The 23,636-nt window shown below is 41.4% G+C and overlaps 1 protein-coding gene across 2 annotated transcripts in view; it reads right to left on the reverse strand.

Moving 5' to 3' along the window:
• The window catches only part of TINAG (tubulointerstitial nephritis antigen), a 111,016-nt gene that overhangs the window by 61,948 nt on the left and 25,432 nt on the right, over window positions 1–23,636 (reverse strand). For both annotated transcript variants that reach the window (XM_038747102.1, XM_038747095.1), the window contains one exon: window positions 19,842–19,956. In XM_038747102.1, coding sequence (XP_038603030.1) covers window positions 19,842–19,956 — 115 coding nt within the window. The remainder of the gene's footprint in view (window positions 1–19,841; window positions 19,957–23,636) is intronic.

Genomic DNA, 23,636 nt, shown 5'->3' on the forward strand with positions numbered 1-23,636 from the left:
ACTATTGAGTTTTATTGCTGACTTTTTCCTAGGTGTCCTATCACTTTGTGATAATTCTGAAAACTTTTCTTGGGCTTAAATCCTACCCTTAATCTCAAGCTTTGAAGTGTTTCAACCAGGTGAACAAGATTAAAGACCACTTTTAATTTAGCCATAGATAATGACAGAGCTGTTCATCTTGGGTTTGGAATGTTGGTATCTAATGCTAAGGAAAAGGTACCTTTCTACTGAGTAGGATGTGAAAGATGACACTTTGAAATGTAAATATTTTTAATGGCGTTTGTTAAACAGTATGTGTAAAACACTGTTCTAAATGCTGTACTACTTACATGTGTACACTTATAAAAATCTAATTCAAAAGATTTTGTTATTGGTTTACTTGCATGCTATTTGATTGTAGAACTATGTTATAGTTTTGTTTTGTTTTTTTAATGAGTTGCTTCTGGCTTTTTGTTTTGGATCTTGAGAGTGCATTAATGCACTTTGAATTATTTCCAAGGGGAAACTATACTTGTTCTAGAGCTCTTTAACCTAACACTTTTCTGTGAAGTGGTACAGTATGCTATATTCAATAAATGCTCCAGAAATGTTGCTGATGACTGTCTTTCTAGTAGCCAACATGTTTTTTTGTTTCAAAAAAGATCTCTGACAGATATCCAGTGCTTAGAACAGTGCCTAGCACATAGAACAGTGCTTGGCACATAGTAAGCACTTAACAAATACCATAATTATTATTATTATTATGTTGGGCCTCTAAGGACTAACATGGAGAAGACATAGAATTTATCCTGCCAACCTGGAAATGTGGAGCTATAAGCTATTCAAGTGATGGAACTGGAGCAAGAGACATTCAGCGTAGATTTAAAAAAGAATTTCCTGACTGACTTCATAACTTCATTGTTATGAAGGTTATTAATAACCATCTCATTGAAGAAAACCATTAGGATCTTCTTGCCAGAAAATCTCTAACTGTGTAGCTACCTCTCTGCTTGGGATGCTTAGTTGGAGGATTCCTAAATTGTAGAATGTCTTTGAGAATCTCTAAAAATGAATTCCAATATCATGTTATTCTATGATTGTATCATAACAATCCTGCTCATTTTGTTCTTTCTAAATAGACATAAGATCATCCTGCATTTACCCCAGCACTTGGTACAGTGTTGAGTTCATTACAGGAGCTGAATAAACCATTACTGGGGAGTGTGTGTGTAAATATGTTTATAGATGTATCTCAATTATTGGTATGCATATATCAATAATGTATGCACATGCAATATGCTGTCACCTGCATTTTACACACATTTTTGAAAAACAAATATTTATTTTCATAATCATCCGGTTTATTGCCCTTATTATGCACATCAAGTCCCCTAGACTGTGAGCTCCTTCTCTAGTCTATGAGCTCCTTGCAAGCAGGGAACATGTTTGCCAACTCTGTAGTATTGTACTCTCTCAAGTGCTTACTAGAGTGCTGTGCACACAGTAGGCACTCAATAAATATGATTGATTGATTAGAAGCAGAAAGATAGGGGAAAGCAGGGTGTGTCCTGAAAGCAAAAACCTGGGTTAGTTGAACGTGAAACCGAAGAGGTCAATAAACACTATTGTGTTCAAAGACAATGCTCTACATTTGCATAGATAAGACAGAAGAGACTGTCAACAAATCTCTGCAAGTAGTACCTATATTTATTTTGAACTTGCTCTCTACTTATCTTCACTCTTCTTAATATGGTCCAGTTTGCACACTTGGTTCTTCCCAAGACAAACTAGGCATTGTGCCTCAATTTCCTCTCTCTAACTCCCGTCTTCCCTTCTTCCCGGAAATCCTTCCAAATTCACATCGGGCAGACAATTGCTCTCTGTGTCTGTAAAGCCTTTCTGAAATCACATCTTCTCCAGCCTGGTTTAATCTCTCATTTCCCCACCCTATATAATCCAAAACTGTTACCTCAGCAGTTCATTCATTCAATCGTATTTATTGAGTGCTTACTGTGTGCAGAACACTGTACTAAGCAGTTCTTTTTCACTTTAACTTTTGGGAACTCAAAATTTCTTCCCCACATCCTTTTTCACACATATCTATCTTTATATTATATTGCTTCCTACTACATTATAATTGATTTTAGTGACTGTCTGTACTAATAGATGGTAACCTCTTTGAGATCAGGGATCAATCAATCAATCAATCAATTGTATTTATTAAGCACTTCCTGTGTGCAGAGCACTGTACTAAGTGCTTGGGAAGTACAAGTTGGCAACGTATAGAGACAGTCCCTACCCAACAGTGGGCTCACAGTCTAGAAGGGGGAGACAGAGAAGAAAACCAAACATACTAACAAAATAAAATAAATAGAATAGATATGTACAAGTAAAATAAATAAATAAATAGAGTAATAAATATGTACAAACATATACATATGTACAGGTCCTGTGGGGAAGGGAAGGAGGTAAGATGCGGGGATGGAGAGGGGGATGAGGGGGAGAGGAAGGAAGGGGCTCAATCTGGGAAGGCCTCCTGGAGGAGGTGAGCTTTCAGTAAGGCCTTGAAGGGAGGAAGAGAGCTAGATTGGCGGATGGGCAGAAGGAGGGCATTCCAGGCCCGGGGGATGACGTGGGCCGGGGGTCGATGGCGGGACAGGTGAGAACGAGGCACGGTGAGGAGATTAGCAGCAGAGGAGCGGAGGGTGTGGGGTGTGCTGTAGAAGGAGAGAAGGGAGGTGAGGTAGAAGGGGCGAGGTGATGGAGAACCTTGAAGCCGAGGGTGAGGAGTTTCTGCCTGATGCGCAGATTGGTTGATTGATTGGATTGGATTGGATTGGATTGATCCAATTGATTGATTGGATCATTGTCTACTAATGTAATGTCACCAGTGCTCAGTGTAGTGCTCTGCATAAAATAAGCTTTCAATACTACTATTGATTAATCTATTGATCTAGAATCTATCTAAAGTTTTACCTAATAAAGGGCTAGAATATGAACATGGTGATGCGTTCAGCCCTTAGTGAGAAGGTGTGAATTCCTACAGTGCAAATCATTAATAAAGCATTCAGACTTTCATAGTTACAGAAGTCTTTCTTGAGGTTAGAAAATTGACTTTTTTTAGAACATAGGCTCTTTAAGGAAAGAGACACTGCTATTACTAAACCTATTGTCTTGCTGTTTTACAGTGCCCAAATGGTAAAGGTACTTACCTCTATTTCTGCTTTCCTAATCAAACTTGATGGTAATGCCAATTCCTTTTTGTTCTTAACACTAATCCGAATTGAGTTGGGAATATTTCAGGGTTTCAATGTACCCATTAATAAAGGGGAGATTAAAGTGGAGAATGATCAAGGGGAGAAATAAATTAAAAATGAAGATTTCATCTGGCAAAACAGGAAATTGCACAAGCACTCAAATGCACAGTGACACCCTGTCTTGGGAAGAGGAAAAGAACGTAATTAACCTGACTTGTTGGAATGTCCCAAGTGCTTAGTAAATTGCTCTGCAAACAGAGAGCACTCAATAAGTGGGACTGAATGAATGTTCTGTACCATAGATCTGAGAAATTTTGATGAGAGAAATCCTGAACTTTCCTGGGGTATTTTCTGAGCTCAACATTTTCATGCATATTGTTCTTTCCTCATCATCAAGAAAGCTAGGCAAAATTCTTTCCCTCTTGAAATATCACTGTCAATCTTTGACATCTGCCTAGCTTTCACTTATGAATTCATTTATTCTAAAAATAGACTAATTAATTCAATTAGCTGCTCTTATTAAATACTAATGACTTTAAGACAAGTTAATAGCACACACTAGCTTAGCTATTAGAGAAGCAGCATGGCTCAGTGGAAAGAGAGCGGGCTTGGGAGTCAGAGGTCATGGGTCCTAATCCCAGCTCTGCCACTTATCAGCTGTATGACTTTAGATAAGTCACTTAACTTCTCTGTGCCCCAATTACCTCATTGGAAAATGAGGATTAAGACTCTGAGCTCCATGTGGGTAGGGACCGTCTCTATATGTTGCCAACTTGTACTTCCCAAGCGCTTAGTACAGTGCTCTGCACTCAGTAAGTGCTCAATTAATATGATTGAATGAATGAATGAATGAATGTGGGACAACCTGATTACCTTGTATCTACCCCAGTGCTTAGAACAGTGCTTGGCACATGGTAAGCACTTAATAAATACCAAAATTATTATTATTATTATTACAACTCCAGTATATGAGGACACTACTGGATTCTATAGAGGGAAATGGTGTGGGAGCAATCAATCAATTAGTGGCATTTATTGTGTGCTTACTGTGTGTGGAGCATTTTACTAAGGGCTTGGGAGGCAGATACTACCTCTGCTGTGTGACCTTGGACAAATCTCTTAACTGCTCTGTGCCTAAATTACTTCATCTGCAAAAATGGGGATGAAAACTGTGAGTTGGAGTGTATCCAACCAGATTAGCTTGTATCAGCCCCATGCTTAGTACAGTGCCTGGAACACTGTAAGCACTTAATACCATAAAAGGGGTTCTCTGTGTCAGCTTTCAATACCCACACAATACTGTCAGAATGGCTGATTCTTCAGACTCTCAAGGTGGTCTCATCATACACACACAAGACAGACACATAGTCACAGCAGCAAATAATGTGATATAGTACCAACCTGAAAGCTAAGCCCCTGGCAATGATCTTCCACAATAAAATGTTTATTTAGATCATTTTAAGTATGCTCATTATGCTTACTTTCTCTAAGAAAGTGCAAATTAAGCCAGCTGGACCCTTGTAATAGTACAGGAGCACAGCATAACTTTCCATTTCTTTTAACACTATCTTGTTTTCCTGGAGAATGTTAAAGCCACACCTTAGAAATATAGCTCAACTCCTGCTGAGTTATAAAGCGCAGAAATTGTAGTGCTTAGGTGAGGCACCCAAATCAAGGGCCAGAGTGGATGCTTAGGAGCGGGCAGGGCATGCCACCCTAAAACACTATGGTTGCTATGGAGATGCTAGGTGGCAGGGGTAATGGGGAGGAGAGCAAAAAAACTGTCAGTAAAAAGTTTAGTGAAAAAGATGGTGGGTGGCTATTGCTGCTGCTGTCCATCAATCAATCATACTTATTGAGCACTTACTGTGTGCAGAGCACTGTACTAAGTGTTTAGGAAAGTACAATTGACAGAGTGGGTAGACACGTTCCCTGCTATCAAAAAGCCCATATTAGGATAATCAATCAAATAATGGAATCTACTGAGTGTTTACTGTGTGTAGAGAACTGTGCTAAGTGCTTGGAAAAGTGTTGTGCTTTTTTATGGTATTTGTTAAGCTCTTAACTATGTACCAGGCACATCACCTCAGAGAAGTGACTTGCCCAAGGTCACACAACAGACAAGTGGTGGAGTCAGGATTGGAATTCAGGTCCTTCTGACTCTCAGGGCCATTCCCTATCCAGTAGATTAGGCTTCATCTGAAGTACATTTCCATGCATTAATTCAATCATAGCTATAGAGAGCTTACTGTGTGTGGAGTGCTGTACTAAGTGCTTGGGAGAGTACAGTTCAACAATAAACAGACATATTCCCTGTCCACAGTCTACAGGGGGATACAGACATTAATATAAATAAATAAATTACAGATATGGACATAAATACATCAGAATTGGTAGATATGATCCCTGTCCAGAAGGTGTTTTTGAGGAGACAGACTAGTCTATGTCCTTGGATATTTACATAAGTACTGTAGGGCTGAGGTACATATTCTGCATTTTATGGGTTTTGTACTGCACAATTTATCTTTAAAATCCCCTGTATATCACTGACAACAGGAACTTTTGGAGATGGTAAATTCCTCACTAGATCATAAGGTTTTTGAGGGCAGGGAACATGTCTACTTAACTCCATTGTACTCTTACTGTTTAATGTGGTGCTCTGTACATAGTGGCATGGCTTAGTAGGCTGGTCAAGTCACTTCACTTCTCTGTGCTTCATTTACCTCATCTGTAAAATGGGGATTAAGGCTGCGAGCCCTATATAGACAGGGACTGTGTCCAACCTGGTAACCTTGGATCTACCCCAGTGCTTAATGTAAGGCCTGACACATAGTAAGCACTTAACAAATACCATAAAAAATAGTAAGTGCTCAATAAATACCATTTATTGATACATAGGAATTGATGAAATGTAACTACCTATCTAAGAGGGAAGCTGGAGAAGGCTTTGGAAGATCAAAGAATTGCCTCCAGAATAATTTGAACTGCATATTGTGCCCTAGAGACCAAACTTCATTTTATATCTATATTGCATGTTCTCAACTTTTCGCTCACCATCCCACCCCCTCAGAATAGTAATGAAATCAACGGTTAATTCTTGGGTATGATACCAAGCACCAAAATGTTTAATCAGTAGCAGAGATGACATTTTGTAACTAAAAGCAATTTTCTGAAATACCTGTTTCCCACTTGTCTTAGCCTGATGCAAAACACTGAGATGTAATTTAACATGACATAACCAACACAGCAGGACTGAATTTATCACCTTAGGCCATGTTGGCCAAAGAAAATATGAAAAGATTTCTTCAAGTTTAAGTCTTTGGACTTCTTTAACCCCCAAAATTGACATTTCCATGGTTAAAAGTTCTGAATCCTATGGCACTGATGGTGCCCAAATGTTTCTGGGCTTGGAAACTTAAAAGCATCTGAACCTTCTGACCCCTGGCTTTATTTATCTTTCCTGTTTAATTTACTTGTCTTTTGTTTTTATGGCATTTGACAAGTGTCTATCACATACCAGGCACTGTACTAACCACTGATGGGGATAAAAGTTAATCAGGTCAGACACAGTCCATGTCCCACATGGGGCTCACAGTCTCTATCCCCATTTTACAGATGAGTTAACTGAGGCACAGAGAAGTTAACTAACTTGCCAAGATCACCCAGCAGACAAGTGGTTGAGCTGGGATCAGAACTCAGGTCATTCTTGCTCCCAGTCCTGTGCTCTACCCACTAGGTAATGCTGCTTCTTCATGTTTGAGGAGGTTCCTATAACAGGAAGCAACAGCATTGCCTATGTTAGTGGACTGACTTTGGACAGTCATTCTCCAGTGCTTTTATCCCTCTACCCCATCATCACAGCAAAGGGAAAAGAATGATAATAATAATTAATCATTGTGGTATTTGGTAAGCACTTACTCTGTGCCAAAGTGCTAAGTACTGGAGTGAATATAGCATAATCAGATTGGACACAGTCCCTGTCCCAGATGGGCCTCAGGAAGGGATGGGGTATTTTTCCTCATTTTACAGTTGAGGTAACTGAGGTACCTAAACCTTAAATGACTTTCCCCCAGGCTACCCAGGAGGAAAGTGGGGGAGGTAAGATTTGAACCCAGGTCTCCTGATGATGAAGAGTGAGCATTTCTTGATTCTCCAGGAGAGAAACTATCAGAGAGAGAGGTGTCATGAGAGAAAGGTTGATCTGCAAGTACATAGGAAAGCCAGGAAAAGCTGTAATAGCTGGAAGAGAAGCATTTTCTAAGGAGATGATCCACTGCCACGAGTAAAAATTGGTTCTGTTCAGAATTCATTCATTCATTCAATGGTATTTATTGAGTGCTTACTGTGCGCAGAGCACTGTACTAAGCACTTAGGAAGTACAAGTTGGCAACATAGAGTTGGTCCCTATCCAACAATGGGCTTACAGTCTAGAACGTGGTGACAGACAACAAAACAAAACATGTGGTCAGGTGTCAAGTCCTCAGAACAAATAGAAGTAAAGCTAGATGCACATCATTGACAAAATAAATAGAATAATAAATATGTACAAGTAAAATAGAGTAATTAATCTGTACAAACATATATACAGGTGCTGTGCGGGGAAGGAGGTAGGGCAGGGGTGATGAGGAGGGGGAGAGGAAAAAGGGGGCTCAGTCTGGGAAGGCCTCCTGGAGGAGCTGAGCTCTCAGTAGGGCTTTGAAGGGAGGAAGAGAGCTAGCTTGGCGGATGTGCAGAGGGAGGGCATTCCAGGCCAGGGGGAGGACGTGGGCAGGGGGTCAACGGTGGGACAGGCGAGAACGAGGCATAGTGAGGAGGTTAGCAGCAGAGGAGCGGAGGGTGCGGATTGGGCTGTAGAAGGAGAGAAGGGAGGTGAGGTAGGAGGGGGCGATGTGATGGAGAGCCTTGAAGCTGAGAGTGAGTTGTTTTTGCTTGATGCGTAGGTTTACTGGTAGCCACTGGAGATTTTTGAGGAGGGGAGTAACATGCCCAGAGCATTTCTGCACGAAGATGATCCGGGTAACAGCGTGAAATATAGACTGAAGTGGGGAGAGACAGGAGGATGAGAGATCAGAGAGGAGACTGATGCAGTAATCCAGTCAGGATAGGATGAGAGATTGAACCAGCAAGGTAGCGGTTTGGATGGAGAGGAAAGGGCGGATCTTGGCAATATTGCAGAGGTGAGACAGGCAGGTTTTGGTTCAAAATGCCTCAGTTCACATGCCCCAGTGACTGTCTTTCATGAAATTACTACCGCTACCTTGCTGGTTCAATCTCCCATCCTATCCCAACTGGATTACTGCATCAACCTCCTCTCTGATCTCCCATCCTCCTGTCTCTCCTCGCTTCAGTCTATACTTCACTCTGCTGCCCAGATTATCTTTCTACAGAAATGCTCTGGGCATATTACTCCCCTCCTCAAAAATCTCTAGTGGCTACCTGTCAACCTACAAATCAAGCAAAAACTCTTCACTCTCAGCTTCAAGGCTCTCCATATCCTTGCCCCCTCTTACCTCACGTCCCTTCTCTCCTTGTACAGCCCAGCCCGCACCCTCCGCTCCTTTGCCTCATTCTCGCCCATCCCATTGTTGACCCTTGGCCCACATCCTCCCCCTGGCCTGGAATGCCCTCCCTCTGCACATCCGCCAAGCTAGCTCTCAGCTCTCTTCCTCCCTTCAAAGCCCTACTGAGAGCTCACCTCCTCCAGGAGGCCTTCCCAGACTGAGCCCCCTTTTTCTTCTCCTCCTCCCCATCGCCCCCAGCCCTACCTCCTTCCCCTCCCCCAGCACTTGTATATGTTTGTACAGATTTATTATTCTATTTATTTAACTTTTATATATTTACTATTCTATTCATTTTGTTAATGATTTGCAAATAGCTATAATTCTATTTGTTCTGATGATTTTAACACCTGTCTACATGTTTTGTTTTGTTGTCTGCCTCCCCCTTCAAGACTGTGAGCCCGTTGTTGGGTAGGGACCGTCTCTTTACATTGCCAACTTGTACTTCCCTAGTGCTTAGTACAGTGCTCTGCACACAGTAAGCACTCAATAAATATGACTGACTGAATGAATGAATACTACAGTAGTACATGCTATTCTATTCCATTCCCAATCCTGGTAGAATTGGAAAATAGATACAGGGAGTGAAAGAAGACTCTATGGTCTTAAAGCCCTGGTTTGGAAGTGGAATGGAGCTCATTTGTCTGAAAAGGGCTGATCACTCCCGAAATACAAGAAGAAAGGAAATGACTTCCCAAATTTTTTGTCCTGGTTTATAGAGAGCATGTTCAGCATCTCTTTCTTGATTATTTTTCTCAGATTATCTGTTGCTTTGTGATACATAATTGTTCATTACATTCTGAGAAGTGGCCCCATTTATTTAAAACATGTCAATTTGGTACCATATCAGCTGAAAGTCTTTAAATATAATAATAATAATTATGGTATTTGATAAGTGCTTACTATGCACCAGGCACTGTACAGAGCACTGGGGTGGATACAAGCAAATCAGGATGGACACAATCCCTGCCCCATATGGGGCTCATAGTCTTAATCTGCATTTTACAAATGAGACAACTGAGGCACAGAGAAGTGAAGTGACTTGCCCAAGGTCACACAACAGGCAAGTGGCAGAACTGGGATTAGAACCCATGACTTTCAAACTCCCAGGCCTGAGCTTTATCTGCTATGCCATGCTGAATCAATGTTATACTTAACTGGATTCACACAGCTCTGATCTTTGGGACACTTTATTATACTCCTCAAACATAAAAAAGCCCATTTCACTTTTGAAAGAAATCTTGACCAGAGTTAGTACAGAAATGAGAAACAGTGTGGCTTAGTGCTAAGAGCATAGGCCTGGGAGTTGGAGGAATTGGGTTCTAATCCCAGTTCTGCTACTTGCCTGCTGTGTGACCATGAGCAAGTCATTTAGCTTCTCTAAATTGGGAATTACAGCCTACTCCTTCCTACTTAGACTGTGAGCCCCATGTGGATCAGGTATTGTGTCCTACCTGATTATTTTGTATCTACTCCAGTGCTTACTACAATGTTTTGCATATAGTAAGCACTTCACAAATGCTATAAAATATGATTTCCTAATTTCCTCTTTTCCATTCAAAAAGGTAATTATCCCCATACATTTTCTTAATAAGAAGGGTTATGCATTTTAGTCAGGTGAAACTTGGTTAAAATTTCTTTAAATGGTAAAGACTAAAGCCAATATTTGTTTCTGCAAATATGGAGATTTTTTGTCTTTCACCCACTGAACCAAAGGAAAGCAATGGTCTACTTGGAAGGTTCAAATAGCGGTCAGGGAATCAGGTGTTCAAGTGTAAAAATCAGCAGCAAAAATTGTAACCATCAAGACACAATCTTGACAGAATTTTTGGAGATTTTTTTTTGTCCGCAAGCACTTATTCCACACCATGGAAACACAAGCCTCGGAACACCCAAACACTGGATAGGGTGATATTTTCTCCTTTCTCCAGGCAGCTTTGATGATTGATCATGTCAAGCATGAGCCAATTTTAATCTAACCATGAATTTACATTATCAGAGAGGATATTACCATCTTGCAAACTTTAAAGTGGTAAAGTTGACATTTAAACCAAGAATTCAAATCAGGAAGCTCAGCAGCCTACTGGCTCTAATTTCTCCCAATTTTCTATTTCTGCACACTGCACACTGCCTTTACTGATGAAGACCATTCTGACCACTCTGGTGTGTTAAAGTCAGTTACTTGGCTTCTAGACTGTGAGCCCACTGTTGGGTAGGGACCGTCTCTATATGTTGCCAACTTGTACTTCCCAAGCACTTAGTACAGTGCTCTGCACACAGTAAGCACTCAATAAATATGATTGAATGAATGAATGAATGTTCTGACTCCCAATTCCTCAGTCTTCCTGAGCAAGGAGGATGTGTATAGGAGCCTTACCTCTGGAGAAAGTAAAAGTCTGGAAGGATGAATCAAACATTCAATGATGTTTCCCTCCTTTTGCACTTCACTCCTTCCTCTCTCCTCTGATTTTTCTCTTCTTCAGGCTTGATTTCCTTTTTTCTGAACTTTATATGCTCTGACTTGAAGCTCTTAGTATGGTGCATATCGTCACCTGACCTATATTCATTTCAAGGTCAATTTTGTTTCAGTCTTTAATCTGCTTTCTGACTACGATTCTATAACCAGTCCATCACTAATATTTATTGCAGGTGCATTGTGTGCAGAGTGTTGTATTGTGTGCTTGGAAGAATTTAGTAGGATTAAAAAACATAATCCCTGAAAGGATTTTATAATCTAAAAGAGAGAAAGACACAAAATTATTGACATTTAAGATGAAAAAGAGATTGGAAAGGTGGATAACTGAATAAATCCTTATATAGTAGAGTGCACAAATTGCTATGCACTTTAGTGCTATGAATGTCTGGGAGTGCATAAGTGCTGAGGTGGTAGTTGGTATGATATGACCTGTGAAGAAAATTAATTTGATGGATTTGCAGGGAGGAGCAGGAGGAAGGAAGGAGAGGTGAGAGCAAGGGTTGCTGAGTAGATTCACCTGGGAGGAGAAGAAAAAGCAAGTTGGGGAGTAGTGGATGAAGAGGGCAGATAAATAAGAAGAAAACTGGAGAGGAGCCATTCTTCACTGCAGAGCACTCATCTGGTTTCCTCCTACAGTTGCTAATGAATTGCAAACCCACATTCATATTCACAGTCTCACTGCTTGGCTATTAGCTCAGTGATTGAATTTGCTAAGCCTAGTGGAAAGAGCACAGGAACCAGAGGTCAGGAGGCCTGAGTTGGAGTCCCAGCTCCTTCCATTAACTGCTATGTGACATTGAAGAAGTCCCTTAACCTCTCAGAGCCTCAGTTTCCCCATTTGTAAAATGTTGATTCCCATGCGAGACAAGGACTGGGTATGATCTCATAAACTTGTATCCACTCCAGTGCTTAGTAGAAAACAAGTATTTAATAAATACCATTTAAGCAAAACCTTTAAAATGAGACAGAGCCAGAAGATAGGTAAATAATCTTTCATTTCTAGCTCTTCTCTCGCAAGACCTTCATACAGCACTCTGCACAGAGTAGATGCTTGGTAAAATATCACCACTCAATCCACAAGTTCCTTAATGTCATGAATGATTAAAGCATTGTTTTCAACTGAACCAAAGGAAGATTTTCTGGGGAAAGTGAGCAATAAATGTTGTGGGGCATCAGGTGGAGAATTTTGGTCATAAGACTATACACTGCTTGTGCCTTCTGGGTGGAGGGATTGAAATGGGGTGATCCTGGCCTGCCTATAGCACGGCATTCTGCCTGACCTATTCAGAGAGATGCTGCAGCATAATAACAATAATAATTGTGGTATTTATCAAGCACTTACTATGTGCCAGGCATTCTACTGAGCCTGGGGAGGTTACAAGCAAATAGGGTCGATCACAGTCCCTGCCCCATATGGGGCTCACAGTCCCAATTTAGAGGTGAGGTAACTGAGGCCCAGAGGAGAAGCAGTGTGGCCTAGTGGAAAGAATCAGAGGACCTGGGCTATAATCTTGACTCCTCCACATGTCTGCTTTGTGACCTTGGGCAAGTCAATGTACTTCACTGTGCCTCATACTTCTTCCCCCCTCTAGAGTATTAGTTCGTTGTGGGCAGGAAATCTATCAGCCAACTCTTTTGTGTTGAACTCTCCTAAGCACTTAGTACAGTGCTTTGCACATAGTAAGTGCTCAATAAATATGATTGAATGAAAGTTTTTAGCACAGTGCTCTGCACTTAGTAAATATTCAATAAATATTATTGGTGATGATGAGAGTGATGTAGTGGATAACTGCAGAAGCACCAGACCATGTGGCCACCCCCTGTCAGCATCTCACTCTGCTTCAAAGCCAGACTCTTCACAGGGCAGACAGCTACCAGCTGGCCAGGGTTTCCTAAACAGTTAGGGTGGCATTCTTGGCTTCAGTACCCCAGACTGCCCTTATCTCACCATCCTCAGGGCTGACTCTGAGAATGGTCATAAGAGGATCCCATGGTAGCTGCCATGGCAAACTGAAGCACCATGGCTCATGGGAGAGAAATAAAACATGATCCCCACACTACTGTCAAGTTATCTCAGAGTGGGAGTATTGAAACTGTATTGACACTGACAAAGCCCAAGATGCTATTTACAAATCACTCAATTTGGGTGGGGGGTGGCTGGGGAGCAGGGTCTACAAACACAGAATCAATAATAGTTATTGAGCACCTGATACATGCAGGACACTGTTCTAAATGCCTGGTAGAGTACAATAGGTTTAGTAGCCATGATTCCTTCCTTCAAAAACCTATACTCTAGCAGGGGATACAGGCAATAAAATAAATCACCGATAGAAGGAAGAAGGAAGATAGGATAAATGTATTAGTTAGTGCTTAGGTAATAGGAGATAGAGAATGTGTATGTAAATATTCAGAACCTTTTGGAGCTTGAAAATGCTAAGATGAAACAGAATTGCCAAACGGGCAGTAGAGGGAGAAATTGAAATTAGTTGAGGAAAGACTCCTAGAGGAGATGTCATTTCAGATGGGCACTGGAGATGGGAAGAGCTAAGGTCTGTCAGATTTGAAGGGTAGGCAGTTCTCAGCCAGGAGGGAGAGTGAAAGCAAAAGATCTGGCTGGGAGAAACAAGAAAGAAGCTGAGAATAGGTTGGCTTGAGAAGAATGAAGGGTGTTAGTTGGGCTATAGTGGGGATAGAGAATGGATAGATAGGAAGAAAATAACTGAATAAATGCCTTAACACAGTGGTGAGGCGTTTCTCCTCGAGGCAGAGCATAATAGGCTTTTTGAGAGTTGAGGAGACTGGATTCCAAATGTCTAAGGTGGGACATCCCCCTCCAGAGAAGGGTGGAATCCCAGAACACAGTGTGGAGGTGGTGAAAGTCAGCTTTTTCTCAGAGCCATTTTTCCTCTGGAAAAACCTTTTCCCAAAATAGCTACCTCTTGCCAACCTGGGCATATTACTCACTCAGAAAGGCTTGGCATGTTTATGTGCATCCCTGAGTTGAATGAATCAGCTTTCTCTCTTCCAGGGAAAGCTGGCAAACAAACTGCTGTCAAAAAGCACAGTGGGCCAGGTAAACATCTATATATGAACAGAGTATTCCTTTAGGATCATCATCATCAGTGGTCCCCAAAACAGCAGGATGGTCTCCCTAAGATAATTCTATTTCTTCATCTCTCTTGCCATCAATGTAATTACTGTGAAAGAATTTGGGTATGCTGCTCATTAGATGCAATTAAGCCAGCAGACAGCAAAGAATGGATGATGTCTTTGTCCTATGAGGATGGGAATTCACCTATTCTACAGCTCTTCATTCAGTGACAGGTTCAACTCAGTTCATATTGATCTCATGCTCTTCCTAGAAGTGCTGGTACAGCTCTGATTCATTACCACATTATTGACTATTTTAGCCAACCCAGAACTTTAAAACTTTTTCAAAAGCTCTTGACCCTCAAGGCATTGTGCACTGCAGAAAAAAAGCAGTTTGGATGATTATATTAGAAAAAGGATAATTACTAGTTTATTTCTACTTGGTGCTTTAGGACTATATAACTGCATTACTGTAACACATAGCACTTGATCATTTACATTCTCAGAAATAATTGACAGCAAGTTTTGGCATTTAAATATCACTATAGTGGCTTAAACAGAGATAAATCATCATCAATCGTATTTATTGAGTGCTGCTACATATTATATAATATTAAGGCAGCCTGGTACACTATATATAGCATTCATTCATTCATCAGTCAGTCATATTTATTGAGCGTTTAGAGAAGCGGTAGAGCAGTAGAGAAGACGGAGGGGAGGGGAAGAGGGTGATGGGGAGGGGAAGAGAATTAGAGGAAAAGGTGGCCTAGTCTGGGAAGGCCTCCTGGAGGAGGTGAGGTCTCGGAAGGGCTCTTCGAGGGGGGAAGAGAGCTCATTTGGAAGATGTGAGGAGGGAGGGCATTACAGGCCAGAGGTAGGATGTGGGCCAGGGGTCAGCGGCAGAACAGGTGAGAATGAGGCACAGTGAGGAGATTAGCAGCAGAGAGTGGAGTGTGCGGGCTGGGCTGTAGAAGGAGACAGGGGAGGGGAGGTAGGAGGGGTCAAGGGATTGGAGAGCTTTGAAGCCAATAGTGAGGGGTTTTTGCTTGATTTGAAGGATGATAGGCAACCACTGGAGATTTTTGATGAGGGGGGTGACATGCCCAGAGTGTTTCTGTAGAAAACTAATCCGGGCAGCAGAGTGAAGTATAGTCTGAAGTGGGGAGAGACAGGAGGATGGGAGATCAGAAAGAATGCTGATGCACTAATCCAGTTGGGATATGATGAGAAATTGTACCAACAAGGTGGAGGTTTGATGGAGAGGAAAGGGCGGGTCTTGGCGATGTTGTTGAGATGAGAGCGGCAGATTTTGGTGATGGATTAGATGTGTGGGGTGAATGAGAGAGCGGAGTCAAGGATGACACCAAGGTTGCGGGTTTGTGAGACAGGAAGGATGATAGTGCCGTCCATAGTGACAGGAAAGTTGAGGAGAGGACAGGGTTTGGGAGGGAAGATAAGGAGCTCGGCCTTAGACATGTTGAGGTTTAGGTGGCAGGCAGACATCCAGGTGAGGATGTCCTGAAGGCAGGAGGAGATACGAGATTAGAGAAGCAGCATGGCTCAGTGGAAAGAGCCCGGGCTTTGGAGCCGGAGGTCATGGGTTCAAATCCCAGCTCGGCCACTTGTCAGCTGAGTGACTTTGGGCAAGTCACTTCACTTCTCTGGGCCTCAGTTCCCTCATCTGTAAAATGGGGATTAAGACTGTGAGCCCCCTGTGGGACAACCTCATCACCATGTAACCTCCCCAGCACTTAGAACAGTGCTTTGCACATAGTAAGCGCTTAATAAATGCCATCATTATTATTATTATTATACAAGCCTGTAGGGAGGGAGAGAGAACAGAGGAGGAGATATAGATTTGGGTGTCATCTGCATAGAGACAATAGTTGAATCCATGGGAGCAAATGAGTTCACCAAGGGAGTGAGTATAGATGGAAAACATAAGAGGACCAAGAACTGATCCTTGAGGAACCTCTACTGTTAGGGGATGGGAGGAGGAGCTCGCGAAAGAGACTGAGAATGAACGGCCAGAGAGATTTGAGAAGAACCAGTATAGGACGGAGTCTGTGAAACCAAGGTTGGAGAATGTGTTGAGGAGAAGCTTTTTTCAATACAGCCTCCAGACCGTAAACTCATTATGGGCAGGGAATTTGTCTGCTAATCCCTTTGCACTGTACTCTCCCAAACACATAGTACAGGGCTCTGCACAGAGTAAACACTCAATAAACACCATTGATTGATTATTTAGCACAATATCCTGGAAAGAGCTTGGGTTCTGGAGTCTGAGGATATGAGTTACAGACTCAGTTCTGCTACTACATGCTGGGTAATATCAGACAAGTCACTTAGCCTCCATGTGCCTCAGTTTCCTCATCCTTATATAAGGTAAGGCTAAAACCTGCCTCATTTTACCCTCACAAGGATATTTTGAGGACAAAAATGAGATAATTGATATGAAAATGCTTTGAAAAAATAAAAAGCATTCTACATAGTGGATGTTATTATCTTATTTTCTCCCATAGAATAAAGTGATCTAAGTATATCAATAAATGTCTTAGACTTGTGGATATGCTTTACCTTAAAAGGCACTTTATTTACTGGGGAAAATGAAACATTTTTGCACCATAATTGCAGCCTTAAATTGAACACACACACACACATCTACATACAATATATGCATGTATATATACATATATAATAATAATGATAATAATAATGATATTTGTTAATATTTGTTAACATGTCTAAGACTGAACTCCTTGTCTTCCCTCCCAAACCCTTCCTTCTCCCTGACTTTCCCATCTCTGTTGATGGCACTACCATCCTTCCCATCTCACAAGCCTGCAACCTTGGTGTCATCCCCAACTCCGCTCTCTCATTCACCCCCCACATCCAAGCCGTCACCAAAACCTGCCGGTCTCAGCTCCACAACATTGCCAAGATCCGCCCTTTCCTCTCCATCCATATGGCTATCCTGCTCGTTCAAGCTCTCATCCTATCCCGTCTGGACTACTGCATCAACCTTCTCTCTGATCTCCCATCCTCGTGTCTCTCCCCACTTCAATCCATACTTCATGCTGCTGCCCGTATTGTCTTTGTCCAGAAACACTCTGGGCATGTTACTCCCCTCCTCAAAAATCTCCAGTGGCTACCAATCAATCTGCACATCAGGCAGAAACTCCTCACCCTGGGCTTCAAGGCTCTCCATCACCTCGCCCCCTCCTACCTCACCTCCCTTCTCTCCTTCTACAGCCCACCCCGTACCCTCCGCTCCTCTGCCACTAATCTCCTCACCGTGCCTCGTTCTCACCTGTCCCGCCATCGACCCCCGGCCCACGTCATCCCCCAGGCCTGGAATGCCCTCCCTCTGCCCATCCGCCAAGCTAGCTCTTTTCCTTCCTTCAAGGCCCTACTGAGAGCTCACCTCCTCCAGGAGGCCTTCCCAGACTGAGCCCCTTCCTTCCTCTCCCCCTCGTCCCCCTCTCCATCCCCCCATCTTACCTCCTTCCCTTCCCCACAGCACCTGTATATATGTATATATGTTTGTACATATTTATTATTCTATTTATTTATTTTACTTGTACATACCTATTCTATTTATTTTATTTTGTTTTATTTTGTTAGCGTGTTTGGTTTTGTTCTCTGTCTCCCCCTTTTAGACTGTGAGCCCACTCTTGGGTAGGGACTGTCTCTATATGTTGCCAACTTGTAATTCCCAAGCGCTTAGTACAGTGCTCTGCACACAGTAAGCGCTCAATAAATACAGTTGATTGATTGATTGATTGATTGATTAAGCGCTTACTATGTGCCAAGCACTGTTCTAAGATACAAGGTTATCAGGTTGTCCCAAGTGGGGCTCACAGTCTTAATTCCCATTTTACCGATGAGGTAACTGAGGACCAGAGAAGTTAAGTGACTTGCCTAAAGTCTTACAGCTGACAAATGGCAGAGGGAGGATTAGAACTCACAACCTCTGACTCCCAAGCCCATGCTCTTACCACTAAGCCACAATGCAATCCTAGTGAAGAGACAGAGTTCTCGTCATTTCTGGACTGGAAAATGTAATTCTTGTATTTACCCCTCGAAGTAGAAGTAATGTAACTGTTTTAAATATCATAAAGAGAGCTAATTCAACTGACACAGTAAGGAGAATTGACTAGCCTCCAAAGTAAAAATCCTCAAGTTTAGTCACATCTCAATTCAAACTGGTAGGAACCATTCATCTCGATGAACATAACAAATCTGATATAAGAAACTCTATTTTGAAGGTTTGGATCAATAATCTGAGTTCCATTTCAGTCTGGATGGGCACAATAGTCTCAGTTATTGTCCATCCTCTCCTTTCCTAAGAGTTAGTTAATTTTAATAGTGCAAATTTATAAGCTCGTTGAGATCAGGGAATGTGTCTGTCATGTTGCTATACTGTACCCTCGCAAGAGCTTAGTACACTGCTCTGTACACAGTAAAAGCTCAATAAATGAGCATAATAATAATAATATTAATCTGATTATTTCATGTCTTGTGGTCATACTGTTCCAATAACTCAGAACCTGATTTCTGTGGCTCTTCCAAAAATTAGCAGCTCTGGGAAAACTCCAACACCTGGAGGCATGCTGAGACATGACGCATTCATTGTAATGGACTGACGCAGAGCAAGGAGTGTCACCTGCTTGTAACAAGCACAGTTTCCTGCCGTAGGTGTTAGGTAGTGACCAGATCTGAACCTACTTAGCTAGTGACAACTACTGAGCTCTCTGCTGGGGTTGGACTGGTTGCAAGACACTACTGATTGACTAGCAAAATTCCAACTGTGTTGAGTTCAGTATCTGCTATAGTCACATCAGTAGGAATCTTGTGATGCAATTTATCTATTGTCAAATCATAACACCTTCAGAAATGAAACCATCACAGACAGTGAAGTTCTGGAGAATGTTAGACAACTTTGGATGAGAGTTTGGGGGCCTTTGATCAAAAGTTACAGCTCAAATTTAATCCATGTCTATTTTTAGAGTGTTCAATTTTGAGACTCACGCTTTACCATCTCTTTTTAAATCAGCGGGTAGTGTAGACTAAATCAGGATATCTAGGCTTGAAGAAATGATGATACATTGCAAGAAATGGCAAATATCATTAATGACTCCATTGAATAATTGAGTTACATATATCTCTTTAAAAAATGAATTGGAATAATAGTATGTCTGATATATAACCCTCATGCCCTTAAAGCATAAGTGTTTCCTTTGAATCAACACTAGCTTGTCCCAAGTGTGCAACATTTCACCAAAGAACATATAATATTTTCAAAATGAAAGCTTTATTTGATTACTTGGATCAATCCCAGGCCTCAGGGAGTCACTTGGGAAGCATAATGCTCATTGGTCAAAGCTCTTTATAACACTGACTTATAACTCTGAAAACTCAAACTCAACATTTTCATTCTTTGATGCTATTCTAAAAAGCCACAACAGATATCAAACTTACGGTCAGTTCATTCATCCTCAGGAGGGAGGGAGATGGAGGAAATGTGCCAAGGTGATGTTTGAGTCCGTCTTCTAAGGTCTTACCCCAGAACTGGCTATAATTGTGAGCTCTCCACCTACCCCACAAAAAGGTGAGACAAATAAATATGAGAGAATTATTTTTATCAGTTTATAACATTTCCCAAAGAGATGAAATAGTGAATCACAGGGAAAGGGGAAGATATTGTAAGCAAGATGCTCTTTACAAAATTTCACATTTTTGTTTTCCCAAAAGCAATTGTAAAATGCCAAACTCCTTGTGTGCAGGGAACATGTTTCCCAACTCTGTAGAATTGTACTCTCCCAAGTGCTTAGAACAGTGCTCTATACACAGTACATGCTCAATAAACATGATATATTGATTGTTATATGCTGTGTGATGTGTATGGAAGAACAAATTAATGATGTCATTTTTATAAATATGAAAGCATTTTGTGGGAAGGAAACTTTACCTTTTTTGTTGTATCTTCCTAAGTGCTTAGTACAGTGTGCTGCAGAGGAAATGCTCAATAAATACCACTGATTAAATACCATTGATTGATTATAAGAATTAATAGGATATTGTAATTTCAGAAGGGAGGAGTGAACAGAAAATTCCCACCAATAGATAGAAATACATATTCTTTTCTTTAAAGTGCAAATTAGTGCTCAAAACATTTCCTCTCAGGAATTTGTATGAAAATAGTAATACCAATAGACACAAGAAGCAAGCCTGTATTAATTATGGAATACGATATACATTCTTCAATCTCTAGCAAGCCATGGTGCCCATAGAACAGTGTGGTTAGTTTGCATTTGGCAGAGTAACAGTACTGCTCAGTGTTTAAAACTTGAGTGTTTTCAGATTTCTAGCCAAGTGCCACTTTTCCTGCTGTAATATGACCCTTTAGTACCAGATTTGGATCTACCTGATGGTCGACAAGGAGAACATAGTGCTGGGCTGTAGGAACTGGTGCTAATGCAGCATGACTCTGCAAACAAATGCCTTCAAGTAAGATTGCATTTCATTATCACTAGGTAAGGAACAAATTTTACAGTTCTCAAAGTTCATAGTTACCATATATTTACTGGTAATAGTGAATCATAAGCACTTATAAATCAATGTCTTGTAAAGTGTCAATAAACTTGATAACTGAAGCACAGACTGGAACCGGGACCCTGGTGGTTAACCACTGGCACTATTTTAATTGTTTTCTAATCATCTTTCCACCAGACCCTTGTTTTCTATTGGAACAATGGCTCATACAACCTCTGATTTAAGTGACTTAGTGGGATTTCAAGAACACAAGAACACAGTTATAGTGTTGGAGCAGGGATGACTATCCCTTAAGGAAAATAACACTTCTGAGAAGATATTCACTGAGTAAATCAAATCCTAAAGCATGAATACATAAAAGCAAAGAGACGGATACAAGTTCAAATTTGATGTGACTTCATGGTGAGTCTTCCACATCTTATTCACTACTTTTTCCCCCAGTAGTTAATAATCAATTTGCCTTCTGCCAAAAATATGAATTTCAGTAATATCAGTGATAAGCATATGATTTTCTAAAGATCTGAGAGTTCATTTTTTAATGGTGTTTGTTACGTGCTTACTATGTGCCAGGCACTGTGTTAAGAACTGGGTTAGATACAAGACAATCAGGTTGGACACAGTCTATGTCCCATGTGGGGCTCACAGTCTTAATCCCCATTTTACTGATGAAGTAACTGAAGTACAGAGAATTTAAATGACTGGATCAAGGTCACACGCAGATTGGAACCTAGATTCTTCTGACTTCCAGGCCCATGTTCTACTGTCTAGGGCATTCTGCTTCTTGTTCAGATTCAGTTTTGAAAGGATTTCAACCAATAAAGGAAGCACATTAAAACTTTGTAAATCTTTGACAAAACTGAACCATGGGAAAGCTTGAGATGGATAAACAAATTTAGTTAAGGCAGCAGACTGCATTATATTGCCATGCAAATTGCATGAATTCTGCTATCTCCCTTGCTGACAGCATCTTCTTTTCCTCTGTCCATAGTTCTATAAGATCTTTCTATTAACAGTTCATACCTAAAACCTTCCAACTATAAAGATTCTCCTAAACATTATGTGTCAAGCACTCTACTAAGCACTGAGTTAGATACAAGATAATTAAGTTGTACACAGTCCCTGTCTCCTACGGGGCTTACTAAGTGGGAGGGGGAACAGGTATTGAATCCCCATTTTGCAGATGAGGAAATGAAGGTAGGGAGAAGGTAAGTGACTTGCCCAAGGTCACACAGCAGGCAAGTAGCAGAGGCAGGATTAAAACCCAGATCTTCTGACTCCCAGGAACAGGCTCTTTCTGCTAGGCTGTGCTGTTTCCCAGTAGAGCTTAAAGAAAATGTCTTCAAATCAGACCCAAGGAAACAGTTCAAAAGGGGTTGAAAAGGTAGCTGGCTAAATTTGTGGCTGAGAAGTTCATAACAAGGTAATAGAAAGAAAACTAGAGATTTGGAGAAACATGGAGATATTAGGAGAACTACCCCTCTCCTTTAGGATGGATAAACCATTTTATCTATAGTATTTATGAAGTGCTTACTGTGAAGAGCACTATAACAAGAGCTCGGGAATGTACAGTTGAGATGGTAGACAATCCCTGTCTACAGTGAGCTTACAGTTTAGCAGGGGAGACAGATATTAAAATAAATTACAGGTAGGGCGAATAATAGAGGATAAGGAGATGAATATAAGTTTTGTTGGGGTGGAAATGAGGTGAATATAAAAGTGCTTAGGAGTAACAGTTCGTGTATATGTGGCATAGAAGGGAATAAGAAGAGGGTAATTAGAGGAGAGCTTATTCAGGGTAACCTGGAAGAGATATGATTTAGTAGGACTTTGGAAATGCAGAGAATGATGGTCTGTTGGGTATGAATGGGAGGGAGTTCCAAGCAAGAGGGAAGCATGAACAAGGGGTTGGTGTGAAAGAGATGAGATCAAGGCAAAGTAAGTCTTTTGGGATGCAGGAGCAAAGTGACAGGCTGAATTGTAGTAGGAGAAGAGCAACGATATGTAGAAGGATGTTCAAGTGTCTTAAGGCTGATGGTGAGGCGTTTCTGTTTGATGCAAGGATGGATGGGCAACCAGTGAAGGTTTTTGATGTTTGAGGAGAACTGTACAGATTGATTTTCTAGAAAATGATCCAGAAAGGAGAGTGAGGTATGGACTGGAGAAGGAAGAGGCTGGAGGCTGATGGAATAGGTGTCAGCTCCTGGATATCCAGGTGGCAGCCATCACACTGCTGCTTTAAGAATCCTGTAGCCTTTGTCTGAGGCAGAACGCTAGTATGGAGAATATTCCCTGCATTCTGTTATTCTTAACACTAAAATGGAAATTTCTTTCCTGTATTCCATCTTTCAAGTTCTGGGATTTTGCTGCATGTCTGCTACTTCAATGTAGTTGGGTCAAACTATTTCCTCTCTAACTTCCAATCCTGTTTTTATCCTCCCACTTCTCTCATTAAGGTATCCTGTGACTTTTCCCTGACAAAACCTGTATATTGGTTTCCTTGAACCCTCCTTGCCCATTGTTTGGGCCTTGAAGCAGTATGGGCTAATGAAAAGAGCATGGGCCTGGGAGCTGGGGGACCAGGATTCATTCATTCATTCAATCGTATTTATTGAGCGCTTACTGTGTGCAGAGCACTGTACTAAGCACTTGGGAAGTGCAAGTTGGCTCTAATGCAGCTCCACCACTTACCTGCTGTGTGACTTTGGACAAGCCACTTACCAT

The sequence above is a fragment of the Tachyglossus aculeatus genome, chromosome 1, assembly GCF_015852505.1.
Source record: "Tachyglossus aculeatus isolate mTacAcu1 chromosome 1, mTacAcu1.pri, whole genome shotgun sequence".
NCBI lineage: Eukaryota > Metazoa > Chordata > Mammalia > Monotremata > Tachyglossidae > Tachyglossus > Tachyglossus aculeatus.